Consider the following 24,574-nt stretch of genomic DNA (forward strand, 5'->3'; position numbering starts at 1 on the left):
TATATACACACATAGACGTGAGCAAAATGAAGGAAAAATGATCCACCATTATCACACTACCCACAGGTAACCTTATTCACATTTTGGTGTACACTCTTCCAGATACACAGATAATGTTTTCTTCTGACATTTGCATCTCTTTTTGAACCAGCAGTTTCTGATGATAGGCAATTTCATTGGGATGGACTTTCTCTCGAAAAGCTGTTACTGAATTGAATGCCTTATGTCTCTGATGTCTTAGGAGGGTAAAATGCAGCATACTCTAGGGGGTCTGTCTCACCCTTTTCTGAGCACTACTCCTGGATCCAGGCAGCCATGTGTGTGACTCTGTCCCTGGTCATAGCTGATCGGGCACTTGGCACGGGCTGGGCTTTTAAGATGGTCACTCCCAGGATTTGGGGTTATGGGCTCTAAGATGCCACTTGCTTCCTGGGCTGGTCTTTTGAACTGGGGGACCATGAGGTCATTCCTTCCTGTCACATGACTGGAGAGAGCAGAGATCAGGGGAGCCACACAGAGACACAGAGAGGAGATACGGCCTGTGTGTGCGTGTGCGCATGCTTGTGTGTGTGTAAAAGAGATGATGCCTGAGATCTGATGGCTTACCAGTTCTATTTCGAGGCCAGGCTCTCTTTCAGCTCCCAGTTTTTATGAGGCACTCACCCCTATATCCTTAAAAAAGCCCCCTCCCCCCCTTTTTAATTTTTTGCGGTACGCGGGCCTCTCAGTGTTGTGGCCTCTCCCGTTGCGGAGCACAGGCTCCGGACGCGCAGGCTCAGTGGCCATGGCTCACAGGCCCAGCCGCTCCGCGGCATGTGGGATCTTCCCAGACCGGGGCAAGAACCCGTGTCCCCTGCATCGGCAGGCGGACTCTCAACCACTGCGCCACCAGGGAAGCCCAAGGCCCACTCTTGGGGAAGGAGTCGCCCAAGGTACACTTGGCAAGGAACCTGGAGGAAACCTTTCTGTACTGAGGAGATCCTAGACACCAAACTTCTAAGCTCAGGCTGGAGGGCAGGGAGAATGGGAAGCTGGCTCTTTGCTCTTAGCCGAAGCACCATCTGCCCCGCTTCTGTTAAAGCCAGAGGCAGCGTGAAGTTCCAGGGCGTCTCACATCTCAGAGAAGCACAATGTTCCCACAACATCCGGGACCCATCCCAATATCTCCTCTGCCATTTCACATCCGCAGGTGGTCCTCAGACAAAACCTAGATGTAGGGCAGTTTCTGCCTCCTCCCAGCTCAGTCATATATGTGAGTGAATAAGTAACAAACTTCCAGTCGTTTCCACTTTGCAGGGTGGCAAACGTCTCAGATCAAGTGGGGCCCTCAGGATGCTCTCTATCCTCTTAACATCCTGCTCTGGGGAGTAACCACCTTCTGGTCTTAGCACAAGGATGCTGGTTGAGAAGCTTCTATTTTTCAAATATATCCCTCACCTAGAATATCTTCGTTTCTTCCCATGATAATTTGGTTGCCTCAGCATGACTGTGGCCTTTTATCAAACTTGAATGTCTCCTCTCTCATATTCAACCAAAATGTGTTTGGCTTTCTAGCTTCCTGAGAGCTCGCCTCTACTGTCTGCAAAGTGGGAACGTGGACTGGCTTAATTCCAGTTCCAGGGCTGATTTGTCAATGGCAATGTTTCAACATGTTCAAGATTTCATAGTCTTAATTCTCAACTTTGAAGAGAATTCTAGAGGATGCTTCCTTGAAATTTAAGAGAAATGCCATTGGAAATGTATCAGGTTTATTACCTGGAGGTTTATAACCTAAAGGAAGAAAAGCTAGCACTCACCTGGGTGTCAGATCTGCACTGATTCCCAGCTCTCCTACTGAGCTGTGTGGCTCTGGACAAAGAAAGTCTCTGAGCCTCAGACACCTCATCTGTAAATTGGGTATAATAACAACACCCACCCCATAGGGTTGTTGTGAAGCTTAAAAGAGATACTGCATGTCGAGAGTTTGGCTCTGTGCCCGGCACATGCCAAATGCTCAGTACATAATAGATGTGGGATAACTGTCAACTGGGCTTCCTGTTGACGTTCTAGGGTTTTCTCTCTTCTCTCTTCTGGCTCACCTGGAAATGTGAGTTCTGCATCTTTGAGTTCTTCATCAGCTCTCCAAACATTTGTCTCTTTAACACAGAAAGAATATTGACAAAATTTAGCGTATGTTCTTCTTTGCCTTTTGCATCAGAGAAAAATGGATTTTTCTCAACTTTCAGATGCTACCCATTTGGATGGAATGTTGAGCCTTCCTAGGTGAGGAGGTGAGGATAGAGGTCTGCAGAAGGGGGTGTGGCTTTGGGGCAACGCTACACTGTCCTGCTGCACCTTTTAGGGAATCTCTGTTCCAGATTCCAGCAGAGAAGGAGGTGGTCAACCAAGAAGGCTACGAAGGATACTGTATTCTTCTTGGAGGACAGATCTGCTTTAGCTGGAAGCAGAGCCTCCTAGATCAGTGGAAGAGGCTGTAGATGTCCAGTGGCTTTCCACCCAGTGGAAATGTTGAAAGCCCCAGTGGCTAACCTCCCTGGCAGGGACTACAGGGGCCTGTTGGGAAGCCAGCATCACTGAAAACCTGGAGCTTGCCGCTCCCCTGGGGTTTGATTACTATTGCTGACCCTGATCTGCTCAAGACCCTGCACCTCAGGGGCAGCTCGTCAAAGAAAGAGCATCCCCTAGGCACTGGAGACACAAAAGTGAGAGGGAACTGGGGTCTCCCTTGCAGACTGACACTCCGCAGGTGAATGTGCAGTGGTGTCAGGAAGGAGACATTCTCCTAGAGCCCTGAGCATCCACTGGGGTCACCAACCTGATTCCTACAGCGGCCAGGAAAGTAAAAGAAGTGGGTGAAGTGAGCTGGGGTGGTGGTGGACAGCAGCAAACACACGAGCCCAGCGCCTTTCTAAGGGGCCTGGAAGATGGAGGCTTGTGATGGTGGCTTGTGGGTCTGTGGGCCTAGGGTCGCCAGGTCTTCCAAGTTTCCCAGAGAAGCTGGAAATCCAGAGTATTCCAGGAAACTGCCCTATTTTGAAATGTAACTTAAAAAAAAAATCCCATGAGCCAAATGGAACATATCTGTGGGCTGCCATCTTGCGACACCTGCTTCAGAACCTCCCTGCTTGGTGTCTAGTTGGTGCTCAGTAAATGTTGGAGGGGTTGCCAGATAAAATACAAGATGCCCAGTTAAATCTGAATTCCAGAATGAAGCCAACAAATTTGTGAGTGTGAATATGCCCTGTGTAATATTTAGGACATTTATACTGAATAGCTTTTGTTGTTTATCTGAAATTAAAATTTAACTGGGCATCGTGTTTTTGGTTTGTTTGTTTTCCCCTAAATCTGGCAACCCTACCGGGTAGTCACAAAACTCAGGGAGGAAATAAGGCTGTCTTTTGGGACAGGGCATAGGTGCTTACAAGACTCTTCCATTCTCCCAGAAGGATGCTAACTCTACCCTCAGAGGACTGTCTGTGAAGGCTGATGGGCCCGTATTGAACTGACAGTTGCCCTCCAGGCATTTTCCGTGGAGAAGGCCTCGAGCCTGCAGCCACTCAGTATTTATCACAAACTCAGTTGAGACAATCACTATCCAAATTCCCAGATATTATAAAGCAGGGGTTAGTTTTAAACCAACAGCCTTCTTCTCTCCCACCCCATCCCCCGCCTTTTTTTTTGCAGAACCGTTTATCCAAGCAAAATCCCATGAGGAACTTGGGGTATAAGATAATGGAGAGCTTCTCTGGCGGGAGAAAGGTGTGTGTGCTTTGAGAGTCACACCTTTCCATGGCACCCAAAGGCTCCAGGGAACCCCAGTTTGAACATTGCTGCAAAATTCCTTCCTGGATTAAGTTCCGTCAGTGGGCAACTGGGCACTGAAGGGCAGAGCCTGGCCCCTGTGCACCTGCTTTTCCTGAACTTTACTGAACACACTGGGATGTGATGAAGGGGGTGCGGGAGGGTCTTTTTCTTTAGCCTTCTTCTATCCGTATGCTGCATAGGCCTGGCCACATGGTTCTACTTCATCATTGTGGGCGGAAGAGTACCACCCCAAGCCCCTCCCATCCCACGCTCCTCCTACACAACATCTACCAATTGTGGGGCTTCCCTGGTGGAGCAGAGGTTGAGAGTCCGCCTGCCGACGCAGGGTTCGTGTCCCGGTCCAGGAGGATGCCACATGCCGCAGAGCGGCTGGGCCCGTGAGCCATGGCCGCTGAGCCTGCGCGTCTGGAGCCTGTGCTCCGCAACGGGAGAGGCCACAACAGTGAGAGGCCTGCGTACCGCAAAAACAAACAAACAAACAAACAAAACACAGAAGTGGCACGGAGGAAGCCAGAATCTTGAGAATACCTGGGCCCAAGGAAATCTTGGAAGATAGTGAGTTAAAGAGAATAGTGAGGATAATGACGATGGTAGGAGAGGGTGAATGCTTTGTGGTCCTATGTGCTAAGGCTTTTGTATACAAGCTCCCATTGGGAAGGCTACGAGCTAGGTGCCATTTTTATTCTCATCTTAAAGAAGAGGGATCTGAGCTAATTAAGCAGAGGGAAGGTTAGGGGCTTTTCCTGGCTGAGACCACAAGGCAAAGCGGTGGTCACGCCCCCTAGCCAGGACTTGATTGGCTGGAGATTTGATTGGCAGGAGAGCTGAGCGGCTTCTCCTGCCAGAAGCAGCCCTTGCTCTTCAGCCTTTCTTCCACTTCAAGCCCTAAGAAAGGGCTTGCGTGCTTCCCAAGTGGCAACTTCTGTGCATTTAAAAATTTCCTCTTGAAAATCCCAGCCTTAGCCCATTCACAAAAGGTATCTGGGTCCTTTCTTGGCTGTGGCCTAGTCGTATTCACCAAAGAGAAGAGCGCGTCCCATAAGAGCTGGCGGCTTTGGGAGGACCGGGGAAGGCGTCAGCTGGCAGGAAGCTCCCTGAAAGAAATAGAGGAATCCCCACCCATCCATGAGCTGCCTATTCTTCACCCTTAGAAACGGGGCTTGTGATGTGCCAGGCACTGCAGGCATTTTGCCATTTAACCCTCCCACTGCCCCACGGAGTAGGCCCCTTGCTAACAGTTTTGGTTGCTTTTGTTGAGGAACCTGCGATACAGAGGTCAAGCCACTTACTCAGGGTCATTCGGGGCAGTGGTGGGGCTTGACCCCTATTTGTTTGACTCCAAATCTGGCCTCTGAACTCTGAGAGACACTGCCGGCTTCTCGAGGGATGTGGGATGTGGATTCGAGTGAGCACAGCCTGGGCCGCGTTTCCCGTTCCTCTGCCACATGGACAGAGCCACAGGCCCAGTTCGCTGTGAAGGCCCAGCATCTTATACCAAGTCTCATTTTCACAGCCAAAGATATTAGTGTGGATATAGGACTTTTGATTCTTGAAAGGTCTGCTTGGTGAAGAGATGATCAAACATTAAAACTACAAACTCCATTTTTTTTGGGGGGGGGGCAATTCTGAAGCTTAAGATGTGTAATTTCATCTCAGTGCTTCAACCTTGCCACCTCTGTGAACGGGTGAAGAGTTTCAAAGTTTTATACAGGAGGCTAAAAAACTAAGGCTCCTTGTGAAAATACTAAGTGTAAAACTTAGAAAGAGGAATTCTACTTTCTGTTCATTTCTGCTTAAAGACAACGAAGATCTACTCCCTGGAAGGAATGGATGCCAAGACAGATGTATACAAGTGCCCTTTAGGATCCAGCAAAACTTTAAAATGTATTATTGTTTTCTTCCTGACAAACAGGCTGGCATGTCCCTTGCATTGTGTATGAATGAGGCAGCCCATGAATAATGCATGTGAAGCCTGATTATGTAAATCCTCAGGTTTTCAGTACATGACAATGGCTTTTTTTGGGCCCTTCTCTGTCCCATTCTGTGGTCTGGTGTCTCTGCTTTGGGGCCTAGTCTGCCAAGCTCTGTGGGCGGGGGGGGGCATTTCGGGGAGGGGTGAGCTCTCCAGAGGGCACATCAAAGGGAAAGTCACAACTCTGTCACTGGCCCAGCTCTCCCTGGCATTGCTTGGTGTGAAAGGAAACTGTCCTCTGCCTGAGGCAGCCCCATGACACATGCAGACTAAGGCCTGTGATGTTTAATTCACAGTGGTGAGCACTGGAAACACCGCATCCAGGCTCCCTCAGAGCAGGACAGCCACTTTTCATTTCTAGGGCTCTAAGTCAGAGAGCCTGCTGTCTGGAAACCTGTTGCCTGGAAGGTTCGCAGGATGGAGGGCAGGCTTCTGCAAGGAACTATCTGGCCATCACCTCCTGGTTGAGGAGAAGGGCACCCTTCTATGACCTTGGCCTCCTTAGAGCCCATGCAGGCAACAAACACACACATGCAAATACACACACATGCAAACACACAGCACATACTCACATGTACACACATACACGCAAGCATGCGTGTACAAATACACAGCCCCAAGTCAGAAAGACTGGAGTACTATTCTGGCTACTCAGAATAGCAAACCCAAATCTTTATTCTCAGAGAGCTTATTCCTCGGTGTATCCCTGGCACCTGGCAGAACAATGAAAATCAGAAGCGCCGCCTTTAAAAACACTCGGGCTGTTCACTCAACTGATTGTGGTCATCATTGCAGGAGGCAGGGAAGTCAGATCATGATGCTGGACACCCTTAAGCTCTGTACAGTGCTGTGTGTCACTTATGTCTCAATAAAACTGGTAGAAAAAATAGTTATCTGGATAGAAAAAACAAGATAAAATACACGAATTATCAAAAGTTAAAAAAATACAGATGAGCTAGACTATGAGTCTCAGAAAGCACTGTTCACAACAGCCAGGACATGGAAGCAGCGTAAATGTCGATGGAGGAGTGGATAAAGAAGATGTGGTACAAATATACAGTGGAATACTACTCAGCCATAAAAAAGAGTGAAGTAATGCCATTTGCAGCAACATGGATGGACCTAAAGACTATACTATGTGAAGTAGGTCAGACAAAGACAAATATCATATGATATCACTTATATGTGGAATCTAAAAAAAATGATACAAATGAGCTTATTTACAAAACAGAAACAGACTCACAGACTTTGAAAACAAACTTATGGTTACCAAAGTGGAAATGTGGTGGGGAGGGATAAATTAGGAGTTTGGGTTTAACATATACACAGTATTATATATAAAATATGTAATCAACAAGGCCCTACTGTATAGCACAGGGAACCCTACTCAATATTCTGTAATAACTTATATGGGAAAAGAATCTGAAAAAGAATAGATATATGTATATGTATAACTGAGTCACTTTGCTGTACACGTGAAACTAACACAACACTGTAAATCAACTATACTCCAATATAAAATAAAAATTAAATTTAAAAAAAGAAAGTTAAAAAAAATAGAGGCAAGCTAGACTATGAGTCTCAGAGAGGTTAAGCTAACACATATATATGGAATCTAAAAAAAAAAAAAAAAAGAATGTTCTGATGAACCTAGGGGCAGCCAGGAATAAAGACACAGATGTAGAGAATGGACTTGAGGACATGGGGAGGGGGAAGGGCAAGCTGGGACGAAGTGAGAGAGTGGCATGGACATATATACACTACCAAAGGTAAAACAGATAGCAGCCGCATGGCACAGGGAGATCAGCTCAGTGCTTTGCGACCATCTAGAGGGGTGGGATAAGGAGGGTGGGAGGGAGACACAAGAGGGAGGGATGTGAGGATATACGTATGCATATAGCTGATTCACTTTGTTATACAGCAGAAACGAACACCACACTGTAAAGCAATTATACTCCAATAAAGATGTTAAAAAAAAAAGCTGCCTGAAGTCACACAGTAAATGGCAGAACAAGAGTCTAAACCTAAGTCTGCCTAACGCTAAAGCTATTCTGCCACCTTCCTTTGCAATGAGCGAATGCATTCTGTGCTGCCTGGATCCCACTGGGACCTCAGTTGGCTGTTTCTAAAGGGAGCTGAGGGGCAGCCTCAGAGGCTCTGCTCCGAGCAGGGACCTCTCACCTTCTGCTGCCTGATCGCCCTGGTGACCCTCTTCTCCTGGTGCAGCCGCTCTTCCATGTGCGCCAGGGCCTCCTTCAGCAGCGCCTTTTCTTTGGCCTCTTTGCAGATGTCGTCCTTCAGCTTTGCCACCTGTGACTGGTACATCTGAACCGACACTTTGCTCTGCCTGAGCACACAGGAGAGACAAAGTCTCTTTTCTCCTCAGCTTTCTCACTCACCACCAATGCTCCTGACCTGGGAGATCCTCAGAACACTTCCATATATGCCTGGCTTCGCGGTTTCCTTACAAGTGGGGGGAAGGCTGAAGATGTGGGGACTAGAGGGCAGAATAAATAGCCCATTGGCTGTGGACGTGCAGCATGAAGGGGGCACAGGTTATGCTACCAGCCCCTCCCAATTTCCCAGAGAGGGTGGGGGAACGGATACCACTGAAAATAGGATGGAATTATGAAAAGCACACACATGGTGAAACATCAGACACATTTATAAAAGGTCCACCTTATTCCTTAACAGTAGGGTACTCTAACTGCTGCTTTCTTGCCCAGAGACTTGGGTCCATCAGGCCCTGAGTCACCATCCCGCCTCCCCCCTCCACACCCAGGCCTCTGTCCTCTTGTCCTGGTCCCTACGGGTCTGCAGCTGCACCGAGGTTTAGCCTGGAGAATGGAGGCCTGGGCCTTTTGCCGGAGACACGGGCCATATTTGAGCTGTTCAATGTCCTTCTCGTATCGTCTCAAAAGCTCCTCTTTTCTCTGCAGCTGGTTCTTGAGTAGGGTGATCTTATCAAACACCAGGTACAGGTCTCTTTGTCGAAGCTGGTAGACTCTCTCCCTCTCTTTTGGGGAGAGGTGTTTCATGGACACGTGACCTGACATACCTTTGATGTTCATCAAAGTCCCGAGGGTGTTGCTCATGTCCATGTACTACGAGAAAGCATTTCGCAGGTAAGAGGCCTGGCCCAAGACCACTGGTGGCCCCTTTGAGGAGGCAAACGTCTAATTCTGTTTCATTCATTTTCTGCAGTTGCAGAGAAGAAACACATGCTTTGCAAATGAGTGCATTTGGGGCTTTTAGTAGGACTTTCATTTTCCCCCGCATCCATTTACACTATGCCTTTTTGAGAATTGGGGGGAAGTGGGGAGGGGGAATGACAACAGACATAAACATTCATTCTTACTACCCAGTCTTGCAAGGAATTGGGCTCTGCAATTTCCAGCCCATGCTGGGATAGGAGATGGGTCTCGTGGAGCTACCGTAACAACTAAACATGTATGTGGCGTTGGTTTTAAACTATCTGCAGGGCACACAGGTTTGGACAGGAGGGGACTGATGCTGGGTATACCTACCAGCTTTTCACTAAGATCTAAAGCGTCAGCCACATCCATTTTCCTTAACTTCTCAGAGACCATGATGGACCCTGGGCTGGAAAGGCCATTTTGAGGCTGAAATTAAAAAAAAGAAGAAAAACTCTCTTGGCATTCCATTATGATTTTCTACATCCAGAAGAATAACCCAAAGAATAATGGAAGAACTGGAAAGATACTAAAGAATAATTTGAGAGAGTTAATTTTTTTAACATCTTTATTGGAGTATAATTGCTATACAATGGTGTATGTTCGTTTCTGCTGTATCAAAAAGTGAATCACCTATACGTATCCATATATCCCCATATCCCCTGCCTCTTGCGTCTCCCTCCCACCCTCCCTATCCCACCCCTCTAGGTAGACACACAGCACCGACCTGCTCTCCCTGTGCGATGCAGCTGCTTCCCACGAGCTATCTATTTTACCTTTGGTAGCGTGTGTGTGTATATATGTCCACGCCAAGAGAGTTGGTTTTAAATCCAGTCTGACTCTGTGAACTGCTTTCTTTATGACTGTGTTCCTACCCCTTCAGAGCACGACTGCCTTTGAAATGATGCATCACTTGTGCCGTTCTTTGGCCACCGTCTCGTCTGTCTTCCCTTTAGGCCAGTGGTTCTCAACCGGGGGTGACTCTGGCCACCCTACCCCCTCCAGGACATTTAGCAATGCCTGGACACATTTGTGGTTGTCATAATTGCTGCTGGCGTCTAGTGGGTAGAGGACAAGGATGCTGCTAAACACCCCACGATGCATAGGGCAGTCTCCCAAACAAAGAGTTACCTGGCTCAAAAAATCAGTACCGCCGATGTTGAGAAGACAAGCTCCAGAAAAATGGGGACCATGCGGCTTTTGCTCACTATCTCCCTCCTTGTGCCCAGCATGGCACCTGGCAACGAGTGGTGCATAGTGGGCATGTTTGTTGAATGAACGAATGAAGGTTAAGTGGAAAATAGCCTCCCTCCTTTTTATTAAAGGAATCTCATTTCTGTGCAGCAGAAACCATACCCTCACAAAATTTGGCCCAACCTTCTCCTAGCTCTGGAACCTGGTGGGTGGGCATCCCTTCAGAACCTTTCCAGAGACAATGCAGATAGTGTTTGCAGCTGCATCTCCCTAAGACCCCAACCAGCCAGCTGGCTGTTGGAAACCCAACTGACTGCATGGAAAGGCCACCAGACTGAATAGGGGACCTGATCTGAACGACCACAAATAACCATAATAAGACTCCTTAAAAAATAAATTGGCTTTTAATGCTTGCCATGAGCCTCTCTTAGCCCTAGCATTTGTTGGCACTACCCTGAAAACCTCTGAGATTTTAAAAAAAACAACTACAAAAATATAAAGGCCCCCAAGTGACTGTGATAGACAAGAGTGGACATATTTGTCTATGTATCTATGGAGATGAGAATAAAAGTGGGTATCTGAAGATGACAATAAACCGGGCAGATCTGCTGCAAAAAGAACCTGAGATGCTGCTCAGTGTCTTCAGCTACCCTGAGCTGCATCCTCTGTACCTCTCCAGACGCCCCCTCTTTTCCTGAGGGGAGGGTCACTAAGGAAGAGCCTGGGCTACAGGATCCAAGCACACAGTCCCCACCCGGTCTCTGCAGGCTAGCAGACACACCACCAGGGACACACCCCTGGTGTGTCTTCAATCATTATTCTGTGACCTTGGGTGAGGTACTTGACCTCCTGAAGCCTTACTTTTTCTTATCTGTTAAATGGGGACAATAATAGTAACTATGACACAAGGCTGCTACGATGGTTCAATGACATAAGGCATGGAGCCGGCTGAGCTCAACGCCTGGCACACAGTAAGCAGTTCACAGATGTCAGCTATTCTTCCTCCTGCTCTTTCGTTTAATTACTGCCAACCTTGGAGGATTGAGAGTTAGGAGGTTTCCTGCTCTGTGGTGTCAGTGGTGGGATGAGGGCTTGTTGCCAAGGGGAAGGTCAATCTTGGAAGCAGGACCATCAGGACATGAGATCCAGCTGAGCTCCCCACCTGGAGACGGTCCCTCCACTCCCAGCCTCAGAGAAGGAAGGTTCGATTTTATCAGGAAAACCAACACATTTCTGAAGACTCACATCTCTAGAAGTGTGAGCAAATGTCTAGAAAAATTGTAGGAGAAAATGCTGGTACAGAGAGGATGGCTTTATTATGTTTTCCAAAAGCTGGTTTAGACCAGCTGCCACAGCAAGCCACGCTGGCCTGAGCTGTCCATTGTCATGTGTCAATCAAACACCCGATCAAACATCCATTTAGGATACAGGGCACCTTCAACCTAACAATCAAATTACTTCTGAAAATCCTGGAAAACACAAACTATGCTCCCTAAGAAAGGAAGGTTTTCTTGGATAATACTCTTTAAATACTGTTTGACAATAATAACTATCATCTATTAAAGTGTTCGCTATGAGCTAGGCACTGGGATAAGCACTTTACATAATGATCTCCTTTAATTTTTCCATCATCATTTTACAGCTGGGAAATTGAAGTCCCAGAAAGGTTAGGAGCCTGCCCAAGGTCACCGAGCTTGCAGAGCTGGGATTAGGACACAGGTCTCTGATTCTAGAACTTGTGTCTTCTTAATCATCATGGCTCCCTTCTGCTGCCCTTTATGTGTTCATGTTTTTCAGTTTATAGCAAAAAGCAAATGTTAGGCAAGCTCATGGCATAATGTTGTACATTAGCTTGTTGAATCTTTTCTGCAGAATATAACATGTGATGTGAAAAGGAGGGCCCAGAGATTGTCCGGGCCAGCATCAGTGCAATGTTATATCATGCTGTACACGATGGGAAGCCGCCTTTCTATTCAAACATTGGATCACTGGTACGGCCAGGCACCAACCAGTCCATACAGGTGTTAGCCCATCAGGGAGGACCTGGCCTCGAACCAATGATGTATACAGTGGTGCCAGGGCACACGGCTCGTGTCTGTCCTCATGCCCACCCTCCCCACGTGTCAGTCAATGCAGAGACAAAGTTTCTTTGGTTACCGTTCGGATCTCTACTCTTGAAAAAGTTGGCAAGTCAGGTTTTGCATCCAATATTTTCCGAACATTTTTTTCCATCCCGAGGGTCTTTAAGTCTAGAAATGATTCATCCATGTGGTCCTTGTGATCTATAAAAGAAATAATTTACACTCAAAAGAAAGGCTCAGGAAGAAGTTACTGCATGTAAAAGTCACAGCTGCTATTTACTGGACACTTACCACAGGCCAGTACTAATTAGCTCACCATCCTCCCTTGGCAGGTGAGGCATCGAGGCCCAGAGAGGTGACATGACTTGTCCAAGGCCACACAGCTCATATGAGGCTGCAGCCTCCCAGGGCGGGGGCACTGAGGGGGAACCTTCGGCCACAGGTGTGAGGATGGACTTGAACCCAGGCTTCTGTGTCCTAGCCCAGGGCTCCACCCAGCAGCAAGCTTGGTTTCTTGAAAGCCCTATTCCCTCTAAACAGGGTATTTATCCTGGGAAGTTCCCCAAGGTTGGTCCTTGCACAGCATGCGTCTATGAAAAAGTTTCCACTGGGCCACAGTGAAATAAGAAAAAGAAGGACAAGGTTCTGAGTTTTTCATGAAATCCTGTTTATTTAATATCAAGGCCTGCTCTTGACTCTGAGCTCATGCCTACACATCTATTTTTTTTCCTGCCCATCTTTTTTTTATAACTATGTTTTTTTAGTTATGAAATGATGGGGATAGAAGATGGTGGTCCTGGCAAATTGGTTAGTCCCTAAAGTGAACCCTCAAGTCTGGGGCCCATGGTTCTCAGCACAGAGAGATGACTAAGCAGGAGGAAACTTACTTGACAAGCTGGCCTTCTCAAGTTCTTTAATTCGCGCACGAAGCTCAGATAAGGCCTTTTTCTGACACTGAATGACTTCCTCATGTCGGGACCCTTTGCACTTGGCTCCTAGATCACTGAAGGACTGCTCCTGTGGCCAGAATGGTGAGGACAGCAGCTTTATCAGTGATCACAATCTCACTCTCTTGTATTTGAAGAAACATGAACAAATCATGGATTAGCAGAAACCCTGTCACTTACTTAGTACCTTGGAAAATATCATTACAGGGCTTCAGCAGAGAAGGAATTTAAAAATTTCATTTCGAATACAAAGTCACATCTAGGAAGATTTCCAACTTTCCTACCTACTTAGCATCATTATAAATAAGAGATCCCCCCTATGTTCCCTCCCCATGTTTTATTTCTTTTTTTCTTCTAATGTTCTTCTAAGCTTGGGTTTCCACTTGTTGTCATTCTGGTCTCATCTCTGAACAATCACATCAAATTTGCTCCTGGAGGGGCTTTTTTTTTTTGCCTGCACCATGCGGCATGCGGGATCTTAGTTCCCTGACCGGGGATCGAAACCGCGCCCCCTGCAGCGGAAGCACAGAGTCTTAATAACTGGAACACCAGGGAAGTCCCTGGAGGGGCTTTTATTTATTTATTTTTTTTCTGCGTTACGCGGGCCTCTCACTCTTGTGGCCTCTCCGGTTGCGGAGCACAGTCTCCGGACACGCAGGCTCAGTGGCCATGGCTCACGGGCCCAGCTGCTCCGCGGCATGTGGGATCCTCCCGGACCGAGGCATGAACTGGTGTCCCCTGCATCGGCAGGCAGACTCTCAACGCACTGCGCCACCAGGGAAGCCCCAGGTGGTTCTTATCGGCCAACTTGGGGAAAACCTTCTTCTCAGACTTTGTGGCTGAAAATGTAGTCTGCAGAGCTGTGCTATCGGTACCAGCTGGGAGCTGTTCAGAAATGCAGAATCCCAGGCTCCCCCCACCCGAGACCTGCTGAGTCAGAATCTGCATTTCAACAACATCCCCATATGATCCGTGGACACCTTTGAGTTGAGAGGTGCCACTGTAAAGTATCCTCTAATTGGCTGGTTTCTGGAAAAGTAAGTAGCAGTTTTGGCCATGTGTTTCCCCTGATATGCATGAAGAGAAAGACTGAAATACTATTGGTTGGTCTTGCACTCACTGAGACACAAACCAGGACCCGCAGTAACGACTGGGATTTGTATCAATAAAATCAGCTGCGGTATATAAACAAAGTACCATTTCTAGACATTTCAATAACCTTGCCTCTTCAAGTTGATCTTCAAGTTGATCTCTGAGTTTTAGGATTCAAGCTTCATGTTAATTCCTCCTACATCATTCACCCTCTTTAATTAATTTAGTTCCCAACAAGGAGTTGCTGAGATTCCTCCATCTAAGTACATGCCCTCTGTTTCTCATAGGAAAGCCCATTTCATCAGTTTCCAGTAGTAAAGAGAAGGACGGGGACCACCTTACCGATTTCTCTGCCATTAGCCGCTTGACTCTGGCTTTCAGCTTCTCCTCTTGCTGCGGTCTTTCCTCGGTCAGCTTCTCCTTCTCTGCCAGATGCTGCTGTAACTCTTCTTGCAGCAAATACTGCTGAGTTTCCCGAGAACTGTTGATCTTCATCTGAAATGAGGGGAAGGGGAACTGCAGCTGATGGGGGACAGGACTAACGCAGGAGTCATTTCCACTACCTTTGGGGGCGGGACAAAGGTTCACGAAACTTTCTTCAAAACACAGAAAAATGATGCTTAGCTTAGTAACTAATAGCGAAGTAGTAGAGCATCGTGGTTAAAAGCTCAGACTCTAGATCTAGATAGAATCTCAGCTCTAGTTCTTTCTAGACACTTCTTCGTATAGAAAATAAGTGGGTGAACTAAGGCAGGCCGTCTTCCTACTCATTCATCCCTGCCGGCCGCTTGGGTGCGGGATTCCGTGGAGAGCATGGGCCCGTGAAGGGGCTCTGCAGCACGCCTACCTGACCTACTGCCCTTTCCAAATTGGCTTTAATGAGGTTTGCTCTGTTCCTCATTTCTTGCAGCTGAAGCAATTTCCTTCTGGAATCCTGCCGAAGCTTCTCTTCAACCTGAAAGGATGATGAAACCGAGGGCTTGCTGCTAATGTGATCATCATGCCCTCTGGGGAAACTCTTCTGGGGGGGCTAATGGCAGTGGGGGAGTCCCTGAGGGGTAGGGACAGCTGCAGCCCAGCAGCAGGGGTCACAGGCATGCACAGGGTGGAGGCAAACTCACAGGGAGTTGCCCCCTATGGGAAAGGGCTGAGCTCTGCACCCGGGGCTCAACTATGTTCTACCGCACACTCCCATCCCAGCTCGGTCCCTAACCAGCCGTACGACACTCGGAAAGTTACTTCACTGCTCCGTGACTCAGTGTCCTCATCCGTCAAATGGGGATGATGATACTAGTATCACTGCATAGAGTTATTGTGGGGATTCAATGTTTGGAATAGTGCTTAAGGGCTCTGTGAGTGTGTTAAGTACCGTTGTAACCTATGAAAGGTGGACGGGAATGTCCGCCATACAGTCTCGTTCTAATAACTCGTGATGGGTACTTGGAAATGTTATGATTGGGTTTATTATCATAACTGTTTGTCGTTACCACTTTGAGCACACTCACTGGTGGTAACCTCTCTGGAGGCTTGCCAAAGCAATGTCTATTAAGAATTGCAGCCTGCAAAGGAAGGCCTTTAAAGTGGAGAAGCTTGCCTACTTTTCCCCCCTTGCTTGGGTAACAGTCAACACACGGTAAGCTTGGGCGTGCTCCACGCTACCCTTGGCTGGCCAGTGTAGGCCTCGCAGCTGCTCAGTTCTTGGATGCACCTGCTGAGCCCTGGGCCCTGGCACTAACAGGAAATGAGGCAAACTCTCGTAAATAAATGGAAAGTTTTTGTGCTGAAACAAATTCACAGGCTGTTTTTTTAGGGATCTGAAGAGGGGGATCACAGGGATGTAATAAAAGACCCAGAAAAGCCCTTAAGAGCTTTCTTCTGAGTAGTGTGGTCCAGTGGAAGAGCCTCTACCCAGCTCCGTTACCTTGGAAAAGTCATCTAAGCTCTCTGGGCCTTAGTTTTCTCCCAGGTCTAAACATGCTCTGACTTCTATGTCAGCAGCCTTTTTCATATGCTGCAAAAGCCAAGTCCAGCCTTGGACTCTGCCCTTATCTGTGCTCTGCATGAACAGCCCCCGTTCCCGTCCCCAAGCCTCAGAGTCACCTTCAACAGCCGCCCTGCTCCCTCTCTCACACTCGGGGGTCTCACGCCTGTCCTCCAACCCCTCTCACATGCAAGCTGGACTGTGACAAGTGGCCTCCTCGCCTCGAGTTTAGTTTCTTCCAGTGCAATCTTAACGGTACTGTGAGAGTTACCCAGCTGTAAGGCAGCTCTGTCCAACAGAACTTTCTGCAATGATACAGGTACTCTGAGCGAGGCTGTGTTGTCTAATATGGCAGCCACCAGGCACATCTGGGGATCGAGCACTCGAAATGGGGATGGTGTGACGGAGGAACTGAACTAAGAATTTTAGTTAATTTTCATTAATTTCAGTGTAAACAGTAGCATGTGGCTGTTTGCTACGCCAGGGTCACTGAAGTCAGACGAACCTGGAGTCAGACAAAACCGACTGTGCCATTGGGCTAGTTACTTTACTAGTAACTAGTAGCCTTGACTTTCTCATCTGTAAAATGGAGAGGATGATTTCTAGATCACAGCGCTGTTGTGAAGATGAAGAGATGAAATGTTCAAGGTAACTCCTAGTACGTGAGAAATTGTAACTACCATTTTCACCCTGATTACTGTCCACGAAAGTCATTGCATCAGTCACTTGTTCAGAAGCCTTAGTAGCTCCCCACTGCCTGTGTGGTACAGAGCTCAAGCACCTGAAATAAGGCAAAACACCAAGCCAGGGATTCAAGAAGCCCCTACGAACTCAACGAGGTAAATAAAACTGAATCCACACCTAGATAAACCATAATAAAACTGCTGGAAATCAAGGGAAAAGACAATCTTAAAAGCAACCGGAGAAAAAGACAGATTATGCAAAGGTACAACAGTTAGGCTTACAGATGACTTCTAAATAGAAATAATAGGAGCCACAAGACAATAGTGACATATCTAATGCTGTATCTAATGTGCTGAAAGAAAAGAATTGCCATTGTAGAATTCAATACGCAGTCAAATGTGTTTTAAGAGTGAAGGTTAAATATACATCTCCAGACAGACACACAGGCACATTTGAGAATTTGTCATCAGCAGAGCCACAATGAGGGAAAACATTAAAGGGTATTCTTCAGACACAAGAAAAATGAACCCAGGTGGGTGATCAGAGATGCAGAAAAGACAAGCAACAGTAAGGGTAATGTGTGGATATGATACTGACTATAGAAAAACACTAATAATGTCTTGTGGGGTTTTAAGTATCAAGAGGAGTTTAGAAAATTACAGCAATGGCTTATAAATCTGGAGGGGGTAAGTGAAGTTAAGGTGTTTGAAACTCATTGCACTGTCAAGGAGAAGGGCATAATTATCAACTACTATTGCCTCTTGGTAAGTTAAGAATGCAGGGCTTCCCTGGTGGTGCAGTGGTGGAGAGTCCGCCTGCCGATGCAGGGGACATGGGTTCGTGTTCCGGTCCGGAAGGATCCCACATGCCACGGAGCAGCTGGGCCCGTGAGCCATGGCCGCTGAGCCTGTGCATCCGGAGCCTGTGCTCCACTACGGGAGAGGCCACAACAGTGAGAGGCCCGTGTACCGCAAAAAAAAAAAAAAAAAAAAAAAGAATGCATATTGTAGTCTTCAGGATGACTACTAAGAGAATAGTAGAAGAGTGAAAAACTTAATTAATGTGTGATTTTGGTGAGTCAAGGATGAATGCTATTGTCTTACTATTACTAAGAGAATAGTAAAAAAGTCAAATATTTCCAAGCTAATAGAGGGGGAAAGTGGAATAAGAGAAAACCATCTACTCAGAAGGAGGCAAGAAAGGAGAGAAAAAGGAACATACCACAGATGGTACATCTGGTATTGAGCAAGAAGGTAGATTTAAACCCCAGTACACGAGTAATTACATAATATAAATGGACTAAAAGTCAAAGATTGTCAAACTGGATTTTGTAAAAATGATACGCTATCTGAAGGCATATGTCTAAACCTTAAGACAAAAATTGACAGAGAACATATGAAAAAGATATGGTATGAAAACTCTAACCAACAGAAAGCCAGTGGTGAAGCTAAATGACAAAGGAGACATTAAGGGAGAAACACTACTAGAGATGAAAAGGGATATTTCATGATGATCTAAAGTTTTGCTCTACAGGAAGTATTAGGATTCTAAATTTATATGCACCTAGTAACACAGCCTCAAAATATATAAAGCAAACATCGTTCATATTAAAAGAAGAAACACACAAATGACAAACATGTTGAGATTTTTAAAAACATTCTCAATGATGGAACAAAAAGACAAAAAAAAATCAATATGAGAATTTAAGTTGGATCAACATCATTGGCAAACTTGATTTAATGGATCAATTCTTTCTTAGATAATTTCACAATTAAGATCTGAAGGCAGTCTAGGGTTGTGGTTACACACAGGAGCTTTGGAGTCAGGCAGACCTGGATTCAAGTTCTGCCACAACTACTTTATGCAAGTGAACTTGGATAACTTCCTTCACCTCTGTGAGCCTCAGTTTTCCCGACTGTAAAGTGGGGTTAATACCAGTATAGACCGCATGGGGTCATTGTGAGGATGAACAGAGATGATGCAGGTGGAGTGCTGGCCCCAGAGTGGTTCCCAGGCCAACCTGTCCCTGCCATACCTTGCTCTTTTCCCACAGCGTCATAGAGATCAGGCTCTGCTCGGTACTGCTCCTTTTCAGCTCCACCCTGAGCTTCCTCATTTCTTTTTCCATGTCATGGATTTGCTGAAAGAGTTCCAACAACAGGGAAGTCAACTTCACAACTCATTTCATCCGGTTCATTAAGGCAGAAACCTAGTCTGGGATTCGCTTAACTCCTTCCCTTGGGGGACAATTCCACGTATTTGAGGCAAAGTAGACTTTCTTTCAACGGATGCAATGAAAGGGCTGGGTGAGGGAAAATTTGAGTTTCTTTTGAAGATCAGCATGGATCCTGGATTAAACAGTACAAGATACCTATCCACTCATTAGAGTCTCTTTCCTTGGGGCACATTTTTGAGTTCAATCTAAATAAGGGCTGTTTGGAAGACACAATGGGCACAGTTTGGAAGAAAAGAACAATGACATTTTTCTTTTTTCTCATTTGAGGCAGAGAAGTGTGCTCCTGACAGAGAGAAGAACACATGTCTCCTGCTCCCGTCCCAGGCACCGTCCTTCCCAACGGATGGAAAACGTATGCCTGGTGATGTGCACGAGGGTTCGGGCCGGTACAGGGGGTGAACATTTACATTGAGTGGTCATCTTTTCATTGTATTCATTTTTATGTTCACCTTCCATACAAGGCCAGTGATACATTTGCTTTTTATTTTGTTTTTATGAATTGTTGTAAAATTGAATGTATTTAAGTAAAAATACTTCAAGAAGAGTTGTGTTAATAACAGTGCTCAGGGCCGTGATAAAACTTGTGACAGTGGATCATGAAAGTCTGGGCATCACAAGTCCAGGGGTAGGGACCATGGTGAATTTCTAGCAGCATATGGTGGCCACCTCCCATCCCTTTCCCCAGGGGAAACCTGATGAGGGGCCTTGAGCCAACTGCCCAGAAAATCTGGGGAGAGTGTGTTTTCCATGGTCTTTTCACCCATCTCTTTGAGGCTAGCAAATCAAAGAATTAGGAGACTACATTAACAGACAAACACCCAGAAAGCCCCAGAGCTTGTGCTAGCTAATGGGCCAAGGAACCCCTCCAAAACACTCAAGGCCACAATCTAGGCTTTCAGTGGACACCTAGGGGTCAGGAGGTTCAACGCACGGTTTTGCAGAGTTTTAACTCTTTCTCTTGGGCTTCCCACTTCTCCTTCTGGGCATCTTCCTTCTGTAACTCTTCTTTCAGCACTGAGCACTGTGGAGAAAAAGGACAAGGCCACGGGGGCTTGGCTGGGGGTCCCAAGTACCTGTGTTCATGCCCAGGAGTGTTTCCTGTTGTATAACCCAATCACACCTCTGAATTCTGAGAGGCGAGACCATTTGTGTGATGGGAGCATGGGATCCTGCAGTCCTTCCCAGTTCACCCCTCTCCTGAGTTCTGAGGAATAGAGCATCTAAGTTCCTCTTCAAAAGCCAGCAAACTTCACTGCAGGGGAAATCCAGCTTTGTAGAGTCTGGGGACTTAGGGTGCAGGAATTGGGATGTTTTCACGCTGTGACCAGTGAGGGCGGAGGGGGCTGAGCCAGTGAGCTCAGGTCCATCTTAGGGCTTTTGTGCAGGTTGCATCTCAAAGAAACAACTGCCCCGACTGGTGTGGAGGGGTAAACGGAGCTGTCTTGCCCGAGGGCGGCTTGGCAACAGGCATTAAGGGCATAAGGATGGATGTGCCTTCTTTTGACCCAGCAATTCCCACTTTAGGAATGTACCTTAAGGACAATGACTGGAGAAATAAGTAAATCTGTAGTTTCAAGGATGCTCTTCACAGAATTGTCAGTAACAGTGGAAGAAAAAAAAAAAAGAGGAAACAACCCAAGTGTTGTTTAGAACAGCAGACCACTTTATAACACTGGATACATCCAGGAGAAAGTATGTAGCTTTTAAGACGAATGATAAGAGCGTTGATTTATTAGCACGGGAAAATAGTAAGCATTTAAAAATTTTAAAAATGTGCATAGTATAAATTAACTATAAAATGATTGATTGATTTCTAGGCAATATATAGAAATAAGACTGGAAGAACATACATGAAAATATTAACACTGATTTCTCAAGGTAGCATTTCCTCTCCTCTCTTTTTATTTTTTCTTCTCAATGTCATCTACTTATTTTTCTAAAATTAACACACATGATGTATGTCATTAAAAAAAAGGCATCTCAAATGTTCACAAGAGCAGTACCCTTGGTGATGACGAGCCCTTGTGCTATTGGCCAGCACAGTCTAGAGGAGAAGGGACCTCATTCCAAGGTCAACGAGGAAGGGGAAATGGGGACATAAATCATCCAAATGCATTTCAGGAGGTAGAAGAGCCAAGCAGGTGCTGTCTTTGCAGATTCCTTCTACTTAGCACCAGCTCTGCATCCCCTTCCCGTCCCCAACACACACACACACACACACACACACACACACACACACACACACACACACCACATTAAACAGCTATAGCACATGCCTGGGAAGACACTCTGCTTGGGAGAAACGAATGCAGAGGGCTTGGCCAGGCAGCTGACCCGGGGCAGAGGCAGAAGAGCACAACGAAAACCAGCCTCCCACTTCTCAGAAAACGATTTTGTCATCCCCATTTCACACATGGGGAAATGGAGGCCAAATAAGTTACAATAAAAGAAAGCTCTGGGGTGGGACCCTGGTCTGTCTGATCCCAAAGCTCGTGCAGTGCCTTTCACCAGCTCCAAACTGGGTATGGTACTACGTACCAGGTATTACTTACTGTGCCTTTTCCTTGGAACCTCAAGATCTGTTCTCACCCCACCCCCATGCAGACCTAGCTATCGGGTAGCCTCTGGGAATCTCTGAGTTGCCACCTGAGATGAAAGCTTTGAGGTTTTACCTTGACTCACAGAAACAGGCACATCATGCAAATACTGAGAAATCTTATCCTATAGGGGCAGGATTCTAAAGTTAGCATTGAAGGCAAGATTTGCAAAGGGTCAAAGTTACATGTAAAAAGCTCTTTGCTTGCCTACCACGTTCATCTTCCATAGAGACATTCCACACACTAGAGTCTAAGGAAGAAATGAGCGTCTGCGTGTTTGCATCTGGATCTTCAGACGTTCTGCTTTGAAGACAGTTATGAGAACCAGCGGTGCTGGGACCACGATGCAGCCGTGTGGTCATCCGTGCTCACAGGGAGATCGTATTCTGTTTAATGTTAAACTTTGCAATGGCAGTATATGCTCATAGGTGGGTTTGTTGCTGGGATTAAAGAAACTCATTTATAATAGGGGTTAGAAAATGTTTGCTGGATTTGAAAATCTATTATGCTTCTTCTGAGCCACATACACGCTGTCCTTTGAAAGGCTTCAGAGAAGTTGGCCACCTGCCCAGCAGCTACCCTCCCTGTGTCCTTGGGCACTGGCCTCATCTCACCACCGTGTGTCATGTGACTCCACTGTGTCTGCTTTTCGCAGCTACAATTTGCTGATGACCCGACACTCACTCTGGAGCTGAGGGCTTCGAGCTGGTGATCCTTTTCTTTGTTCTCACTTTTCAGTTGATTCACCTCCTGTTGTAGTTGTTGAACTTGACCATCCTTTACTAACACGTCTCTTTGCAAAGATGACACCATCTCTGTAAAAGAACCAAACCAAACCAAAACAAAAGACTCATGGAGGTCAAAGAGGCAAGAAGGATTCTTGGCAACACCATGGCTCTCAGCCAACGTTCGGACAAGACGTTCAAAACCCGGGCCACCACCGGTGCCCGCCTAGAACTGGGGGGCTTTTTGCAAGGGTCCCAGAGCAGGAATGGGAATGAGAGCAAAGTCCACAGAACAGGGTTTGAGGCTTCAGTGAGAATGAGGGGCAGTCAGCACCAGCGAGAGGAGAAGCCTTTGGGGGCCCCTTGTGGGCACAGGCCAGGCAAAGCCGGGAGGAGAGGCCACACCATGGGCCTGGGGAACAAAGGCCCAGCACAGGGAAGGTCCGGGAATTCTTCTCCAGAGGCCAGGAGACGGGCGTGTGGCAGAGGGAACTGCTGGACACTATTGATGGGTTGGGTGGTTGGTTTCACACTCCTCTGAGTTTGGACCCCTCTCTACCACTTATTAGCTTGGTGGTCTTGGACAAGCTATTTCACCTCCCACTGTCTGTCCCACACAGAGTTATTGTAAGGGTCAAATGATGCGGTATGTCCCAAGAACACAAAGTGGCTAAATTATGTTTGTTCCATGGCGCCTATGATTTTTCTCGGCAGCCAGCTTCCAAAATGGGCCCAATGATCCCTACCACCTAGAATTCATGCCTTGTGTAGCCCCTCCCACCCTGAATAGGGCTGCCATGGGTAACCAATATGATACTCTGGAAATGACGGACTGTTTCCTCTCAGGCTGGGTCATAAAACACACTGTGGCCTCCTCTTTGCTCTCTCTCGAATTACTCACTCTGGGGGAAGCCAACTGCTGTGTTGAGGAAACTCAAGCAGCCCTAGAGAGAAGCATGTGTGCTCAGGGACTAAGGCCTCCGGCCAAAAGCCACATGAGCAGCCATTCTGAAGGGGGATCCTCCGGCTCCCCCCGAGGCTTTAGATGACATGACTGATGCCCCAGCCGACATCTTGCCTGCAACTCATGAGAACTAAGTCACCCCCCGCTCAAATTCCTGAACTACAGAAACTGGGGGAGATAATAAATATTGGTTGGGGTTTTATCCATTACATTTTGGGGTAACTTGTTATGCAGCAATAGATAACTACTCCATTACTGTAGTATCATTTTTTTTAACATTTTTATTGGAGTATAATTGCTTTACAATGGTGTGTTAGTTTCTGCTTTATAACCAAGTGAATCAGTTATGCATATACATATCTCCCCATATCTCTTCCCTCTTGCATTGTAGTATCATTTTGAATAAAAGTGGGAAGAAGGGTGCATAAATGCAGTGGTATTGGGTTATCTCCTACGGTTCTTTTCTTAAAAGAACATCAGGCCCAGTTTTAGTGGTAGGTTTCAATCAAGAATGTCTATGAAATAAAGCACAAAATGCTCCAGAATTTCAGTTTAAAAATGAGCTTTGCCTCCAGGACACAGTTCAGTTACTTGGAAATCCCTCTGGGGCTTGCCACACTTTGAGTGGGTCCAGCCCATCTCAAGCATTATCCCAACCCAGGTCTGTCCGACTCCCTGATCGGAGAAGGTGGGATCTGAGACAGGCTTGATGCTTGGATGAGGTTTCACTGGCCGACATACGGGAGGAAGGTGAGGACCAGCGAGTTCATCCTTCCATTCCTGGTGCCCAGAACAGCACCTAGCCTGGGGGAGGTGCTCAGAAAATATCTGAGGACATCCCAAGTGAGGGAGGAGAATAAGCAGAGACCTGGGGGCAGCAGGGGGTGGGGCTGGGTGTGATTAAGTTGCAGAGTGAGGCAGAAGAAAAGCACAGATTCATACAGAGATGGGGATTCACGTGCGACTCAATGCTGTGCCTGGCTTCTACAGCTGTGGGCATGTTTCCTGCTACGCGCTGGCTGCCTTCAGAGTGATGTGCCCCTCTGAGGCTCACTGCCTCCTCCCTGTCACCTGCTTCTCTC

General features: G+C 46.9%; 2 protein-coding genes across 3 annotated transcripts in view; both read right to left on the minus strand.

Annotated features, from left to right (window-relative positions):
* Positions 1–24,574, minus strand: part of LOC309807668 (interferon regulatory factor 6-like) — a 490,462-nt gene that overhangs the window by 212,492 nt on the left and 253,396 nt on the right. The window lies entirely within an intron of this gene.
* LOC309808037 (forkhead-associated domain-containing protein 1-like) overlaps positions 1–24,574 on the minus strand; it is a gene marked incomplete at both ends in the record, with an annotated part of 85,275 nt that overhangs the window by 234 nt on the left and 60,467 nt on the right. The window contains 9 exons of the mRNA XM_082628049.1: positions 7,979–8,144; positions 8,672–8,901; positions 9,325–9,420; positions 12,343–12,467; positions 13,154–13,277; positions 15,159–15,260; positions 19,006–19,110; positions 20,138–20,227; positions 22,488–22,618. Of these exons, the coding sequence (XP_082484175.1) occupies positions 7,979–8,144; positions 8,672–8,901; positions 9,325–9,420; positions 12,343–12,467; positions 13,154–13,277; positions 15,159–15,260; positions 19,006–19,110; positions 20,138–20,227; positions 22,488–22,618 (1,169 nt within the window). The remainder of the gene's footprint in view (positions 1–7,978; positions 8,145–8,671; positions 8,902–9,324; positions 9,421–12,342; positions 12,468–13,153; positions 13,278–15,158; positions 15,261–19,005; positions 19,111–20,137; positions 20,228–22,487; positions 22,619–24,574) is intronic.

The sequence above is a fragment of the Mesoplodon mirus genome (assembly GCF_964341445.2).
Source record: "Mesoplodon mirus genome assembly, chromosome: 7".
NCBI lineage: Eukaryota > Metazoa > Chordata > Mammalia > Artiodactyla > Ziphiidae > Mesoplodon > Mesoplodon mirus.